The sequence below is a fragment of the Eptatretus burgeri genome, unplaced genomic scaffold (assembly GCF_056783735.1).
Source record: "Eptatretus burgeri isolate ZD-2024b unplaced genomic scaffold, Ebu_testis_v1 Ebu_testis_scaffold_3191, whole genome shotgun sequence".
In the NCBI taxonomy this organism is placed as follows: domain Eukaryota; kingdom Metazoa; phylum Chordata; class Myxini; order Myxiniformes; family Myxinidae; genus Eptatretus; species Eptatretus burgeri.
The window spans coordinates 133,056-139,913 of NW_028225141.1; the positions used below are offsets into that span (position 1 = coordinate 133,056).

The 6,858-nt window shown below is 50.1% G+C and overlaps 1 protein-coding gene across 1 annotated transcript; it reads right to left on the reverse strand.

Moving 5' to 3' along the window:
* Positions 1 to 2,942: 2,942 nt before the first annotated feature.
* LOC147006315 (alpha-endosulfine-like) lies at positions 2,943 to 5,560 on the reverse strand. Its single transcript, XM_085869082.1, has 3 exons — positions 5,402 to 5,560; positions 5,089 to 5,178; positions 2,943 to 3,308 (listed from the first exon to the last, which is right to left on the reverse strand). Exons 1-3 carry the CDS (start codon positions 5,453 to 5,455, stop codon positions 3,144 to 3,146), a joined length of 309 nt encoding a protein of 102 aa, XP_085725208.1. The 5' UTR covers positions 5,456 to 5,560; the 3' UTR covers positions 2,943 to 3,143.
* Positions 5,561 to 6,858: the final 1,298 nt, after the last annotated feature.

A 6,858-nucleotide genomic window follows, 5' to 3' on the forward strand; every position in this document is an offset into this window, starting at 1 on the left:
AGCGAGGTTTTTTGTGCTGAATCGTTTTGTGTTCACCATGATGTGTTCAGTGGATTCAAGAAAACCCTCACCGACACGAACGGGCCTTCGCTTCTCACCGACGGTTCTTCTTCCTCGCGCATTAACGTCCGTTGAAAAAGGCGCGAGGCTCAGTGACGTCATTGGCTAAAAGGCGCGAGGCTCAGTGACGTCATTGGCTAAAAGGCGCGAGGCTCAGTGACGTCATTGGCCGCCGCTGGAGAGAAGAAGAGTATTTAACGTTTCAGTAACGAACTCTGGGTTTGTTAAACCTGCGATGTACGGAGCTGTGGACCTGTAACCGAGTGTTTGTTACACGCTTGAGTGGCGTGTCTTTTGGAATAAAGAAGTACGGCACATGTGAAAGCCGGCTGTCTTGCTTGCTTGCTGGTCTCCACCTGTATCATGTACCTGCCGGCCTGCATCACCGACCTGCCAGCTGATGACAGTCTCTACCACCATCACCTGCCTGCTTTACCTGCCACGACCACTGGCCTGTGTGCCGTCTGTTTAGTGCCACGACTACCAAAGCCAGCCATGCCCATCGTGCCCACATGACCCCCCCTCCCAACGTGAATACTTCCAACATTCCTGTGAATAAAATTAAAATGTTTCCATCATGAGCTATTCTTTGAACAGAAACCCCAACACTGACACCTGTAATCTCCTCCACAGGTGTCAAAATGACACGACAAACTCGAAGCATGATGGGTTTTTAAATCATTAAATATTTCATATTTAAAAGTGAGTTTTTGGGTTAAAATCGTGTTCATGATTTAAAATGAATACAAAGTGTGAAAGTTTCCTTTTAATGAGAAAAACCGACGTGCACTCATGTCATTCTATATTCGATGTTCTCTCATAGCAACAAGAAACAAACATTGTAACCATGGACGCACTCCAAAGAAGCTCTGTTGTCAAGGGCGACACGTTTGTGACGTCACGTTCCCACAGCAGTGGACGTGTTTCGTTCGTAGACACGAGCATCTCGCCCGAGTTTGTTTGCTTCAATAAACATTTCTTAATAACGACAGGAGCACCAAAGGCATCGCTGGGCCCCGCGAGGACATGGCCGCGCCGAGCAGGTAAACCCGGCAAAAAGGGGGTCGTGCGGTGCACGAGTCAGCTGTGATGTGCACAAGTCATGGGGTGTACGAGTGAGTCGTGCTGTGTACCAGTGAGCCGTGCTGTGTACAAGCAAGACGTGCTGTGTATCCCCAGTGCTGAGATGCATCCTAATTGTAAATTTATTAATTAAATAACACAGCGAAACAGCAGCACTCCGAACAACAGCACTCACAGGTAATGTACCTGTTTACAAACATTTTTCAGATCCAATCGCAGAGAGATCCTTGCAGAACAGAATCACCATCTTGACTCCATGGATGTTGAAGACCTCACATTGCAGAGGTCTGGGATGGGTCTGATTGATGACAAGGAGAGACAAACCACAGGTAAATGGAGCAAACAGGTACCCTTCCCTCCAAACACACACCTGCTTCCCTCACCTTCGGGGCTGAGGCAGCACGAGGCTACTGGTTGCATCATTTCTCCATGAGGTAGCTGTGCCACTGATGCAGTGCTCCATGTAGTCAGGGTAGGGAGTGGATTGTGAATTTGTTGGGGGGTATCAGGTGATGACAATGACTCACCTCTTTATTTCAAGACACAATGGGATGTGATCTTCAATGTCCACGGACTCGTGCTTGCCGAATGATCCACAGGTTCATGTCCCTCCACGTTGTAGTCGTTGATATGACCTGGATGAGTTTATATTCGTGTCAGGAATCGAACCCGCAACGGACGGCCCAAAGCTGAGGAGGTTTCACCTCCAAACTCACCTGCCAGTCCATTTTCGGAGTTGAGACGTGTCAGTGCAATAAATAAATAAATGAAACAGTGATGCAGCACACCTGGTCAGGACGTTTTAACCTTTGAATGAACATTATATTTCAGATCTGGTAACAGAGAAAGCAGAACCTGATGTTGGGAAGTCCCAAGACCTGCTGACACAGTACAGGCTGATGGCATCAAGATTCCCACCGATGAGGATTCACAAGTGTGTCCAAAAATCTTTAATTTCCTTTAAAACATCCAAGGAAGTCCTCTTGATATAAGATTGTGTCTCTCTGTTATATTAATGTTGAAGTTTGTTCATGTTCTGATGTGGAACAAGAAAGTAACTTCCAGATTTCTCCCATTATTCCCATACAGGAACAACTTCTCCCACAATCCAACGAAAGAGCAAAAACAATTAATTATCATGATATTGTCACGCAGATCCCTGTCGGTGTTGAAGAACGGATGGATGTTGATGTCGACTTCACTGTGGAGCCCATGGATGTTGACCGGGACTTCCATGAGGAGTGGACCAAGAAAAGGGAACAACCGATAGATGTTGAGCCGAATGATGTGGACAATCGTGATCCACATGAAGAGCCGATGGAGATGGACATTGTCCTTTTTAACACGTCCTTCCATAAACGTGGAAAAAACATGTTTTCATACACCAAAAATGGACACTTTGTCCCTGCTATCTCCAAAAATATAGCATTAAACAAGTATGAGTGAACAGTTTCTGATGTTGGATACGGTCGGAAAAACAGATTAAAACTCCATTCGACTGCTACACCCATTTAATTCATTAAATAACATTTAACCAATTTTTGGCTCTAATTGGTTTATTTTTTGGCCGGATTCAAACAAGCGACCACTTCCCGAATTCACCGCAATCAGCCGCACTCGGTGATATAATTTATTTCAAAATATATTTTTTTAATCAGCCGCACTAACAGCCCGTGGCTGCTTGGCTGCATCATTTTCTGGAAGACAGGGGCTCGACCTCGAGACCCTAAGATCTGAAGCCGGCCACGTGAATTGTGGAGCCAACACCAGGCTTGTTGGACAAATGAAAAGCATGTTCATTATTCAATGAAGGAATAAAACGTTTTATTGGTTCATTATCGGTCTTAATCCTCCTGCCTGCTCACTTTTCTGCAGGTGTGCATAAATTAGCATATCAAAGCGCATAAATTAGCATACCAATGTACACAAATTATCAACAGCAGTTTGTGCATCGATGAACAAAGGATTGTGTGTATGAATGCTGGTACAGGTATCCATTTCTATTGGGCACACTTGTTCTCTCCAGTGGAGGACTTGGCGTGAGGAAGGTTCTGGGGTGTCAGGACGTGGTCTCCAGTCGCCTCTGAAACAAGTCCTTGAGACTGCTCTTTTTTCAGCTTGTATTGAGCCATGAAGTAGTCTGCAGAATCAAAGTATTTCTGTCTCTATTTGTGGTGTGGGGGGCAGGGAGGGTGGGGGTAACAAGGACGAATAGTAAAAATTTCTATCAATATGAGCACACACCATCGAGGGGGCTTCGATTGCTATTTCCAAGCATGATAATATTCCTGGGTGGTAAAAGTGAAGGTAAGTACGAGTACCTGGGAAAGCATGTCGTCCTGGTGTGATGCTTATTCCTTCTCCTTGAAGAACAGTTAAGATTATATTGACATCGTGGTCTTTTTGTACACTCTGAGGTTGAGTAGAGTCGGGTAGGTGGGGGTAGAAAAGATTGTGAGTCGCGTGGAGATGTGGGATGACGCGAGATGCCAGTGCACCACTTACTTGAAACCATGGAGCGAAGAGAGGGATTGAACAGTCTTTGGCAGGCAGTTCCACAAAGTGGATTAAAACAGTGGATCTGCAAGTCTGGATCTTGGGAGATTCACCAGGATCGGTTACTGGAACAACACGTGTCTCCGATGAGCTTGGCAGAGTCGGAACGCTGAGAGAGTAGGGTGAACTAAACTAGAAGAGAGGCCACTGACCTGTCTGTGACGTGAGAACAACAGACCGACCTTGTGCTTCGGCCTCGTCATAAGAAATGATGATGTTGATGTTGAAACTTTAGATTCCATAAGAGCAAGGAGAGACAGATCTGATGCCAGATACCCAACCCATAGGGGGACAACAGCAGTCAATCAAGCTCTGGACAAAGGCCTTGTAGGCTGTGAGTAGCTCTGGTTTTTAAGGAAAGATTTGGAATGGTGGAGGATGCCCAGTCTCGTGCTTAGTGGCTTAGTGCTTAGAGGAAGTAGTGGTTGATGGTGAGGCCCAGATGTTCAAAAGACTGAGCATTCCAGCGGCTGACCGTGGAAATAGACAGGTGGGTTTGCATTCACGATCCTTCTGGAGCGACGGGGTGAGACTGTGACTGGATTGTTTAATATGACGTTGTGAGAAATACAAGTACCTGAAGAAAACACTCTGAGTCAGGAGAAGCCAACTTTGTGAAGTGAACAGCTGAGGTCTTTTCAACAGTCCATCCGAGGGACGGCACACACATTGATGCCTCGCCCTGTCTGTGAAACACCAGGATGGCAGTTTATAGCTGGGTCAGGATTCGAACCCAGGTGAGACTACTAAGAGGTGAGTGTGCGTACCTCTAAAGCCTAGGCCATCATTCCAGCACTACTACGACGACTACTACAACTACTACTACTACTACTACTACTTCAACGGTCCTAATTGATCCCACCTTGTGGGGTGGGCTGGGGAACGTTTTTGTCCGAAGCCTTTCATGAAATGGCTGGAAAGGTCTGCCGTTCAACAGGAACTGGAGCAGGTAGACATTGGGACGATGTTCAGGGTGCTGGCAATAACTCGCCTCGAGACACCGTGGGATCAATAACATCCATCACCTCATGCGAGGGGACGTCGGACAGACACCTGTCTTAAGGTGCGTTGGAGGGACGGTGTACTTCGCGATGCAGCACCCTGCACGCGAAGCACCGACTACAGTTTGTAGTCAGGTAGGGGAATCGAACAAAACAACTCGAAGATAAGTGCGGTACCTGCACAGCACTACCCTGTTGGAAAATGATGCCCAGGTATGTTTAAATGTTTCTTTTCTACTTGGAAGGAAGATCGTTTCTCATTCCAGGATGCATCAGGCTGTGACGTCATAGACAAACAAATGTATCCAACCACACAACGAAGCTTGTAGTTATGTGAGAACATCCTTGGGGCGAACGAACGATACAGCCGAGCTCGTTTGGAACTCACGCCTTTCTGCAGCTTTTTCTGGAGACCAGCTCGACGAGGAAGGTTGGGGTATTTCCCCTTCAGCTTTTCCTCGTCTGCCCGTTCCTGGATCTGTATGGACGACGTGCAAACAAGATCAGTTAACAAGGATTCCCGGGAACGAGGCACCACCCCCCCCCCCGAACTGCCTAGTCCAGGCCCGATCGTCTCCCTCAGGCCTAGTAGGCCCAACCTCGACTAGGCAGCAGCAAACCAGAAGCACGGCGCGCTGTACAGACATGGAAGTGAACGAAGGTGATGTGATGAGGTGAATGGGACAGAGAACGACAAGAACCTTGAGGAATTCCTCGTCAGCCAACGACGGCAGGTTTCCCTTCTCTCCGGACATGGCTGCTTCACACTGCCGATCCGATAATGGAGGCCACGTGGGTGGAGAGGGGAGAGCTGACGTCACGTGGGAGGGGTTTCGGCGTGGGGCGTGTCCAACAAACTCACGTGGGAGGGGTTTCGGCGTGGGGCGTGTCCAACAAACTCACGTGGGAGGGGTTTCGGCGTGGGGGCGTGTCCAACAAACTCACGTGGGAGGGGTTTCGGCGTGGGGGCGTGTCCAACAAACTCACGTGGGAGGGGTTTCGGCGTGGGGGCGTATCCAACAAACTCACGTGGGAGGGGTTTCGTCGTGGGGGCATGTCCAACAAACTCACGTGGGAGGGGTTTCGGCGTGGGGGCGTGTCCAACAAACTCACGTGGGAGGGGTTTCGGCGTGGGGCGTATCCAACAAACTCACGTGGGAGGGGTTTCGGCGTGGGGGCATGTCCAACAAACTCACGTGGGAGGGGTTTCGGCGTGGGGGCGTGTCAAACAAACTCACGTGGGAGGGGTTTCGGCGTGGGGGCGTGTCCAACAAACTCACGTGGGAGGGGTTTCGGCATGGGGGCGTGTCCAACAAACTCATGTAGGAGGGGTTTCGGCGTGGGGGCGTGTCCAACAAACTCACGTGGGAGGGGTTTCGGCGTGGGGGCGTGTCCAACAAACTCACATGGGAGGGGTTTCGGCGTGGGGGCGTGTCCAACAAACTCACGTGGGAGGGGTTTCGGCGTGGGGGCGTGTCCAACAAACTCACGTGGGAGGGGTTTCGGCGTGGGGCGTATCCAACAAACTCACGTGGGAGGGGTTTCGGCGTGGGGGCGTGTCCAACAAACTCACGTGGGAGGGGTTTCGGCGTGGGGGCGTGTCAAACAAACTCACGTGGGAGGGATTTCAGCGTGGGGGCGTGTCCAACAAACTCACGTGGGAGGGGTTTCGGCATGGGGGCGTGTCCAACAAACTCACGTAGGAGGGGTTTCGGCGTGGGGGCGTGTCCAACAAACTCACGTGGGAGGGGTTTCGGCGTGGGGGCGTGTCCAACAAACTCACGTGGGAGGGGTTTCGGCGTGGGGCGTATCCAACAAACTCACGTGGGAGGGGTTTCGGCGTGGGGGCGTGTCCAACAAACTCACGTGGGAGGGGTTTCGGCGTGGGGGCGTGTCAAACAAACTCACGTGGGAGGGGTTTCGGCGTGGGGGCGTGTCCAACAAACTCATGTGGGAGGGGTTTCGGCATGGGGGCGTGTCCAACAAACTCACGTAGGAGGGGTTTCGGCGTGGGGGCGTGTCCAACAAACTCACGTGGGAGGGGTTTCGGCGTGGGGGCGTGTCCAACAAAGATGACATTCAGACACGTGTGATGGACACTTTAGTCAGGTTCACGGTGTACCTGAAACGTGGTCCCGTGGGAATTGCGTGCCAAAAG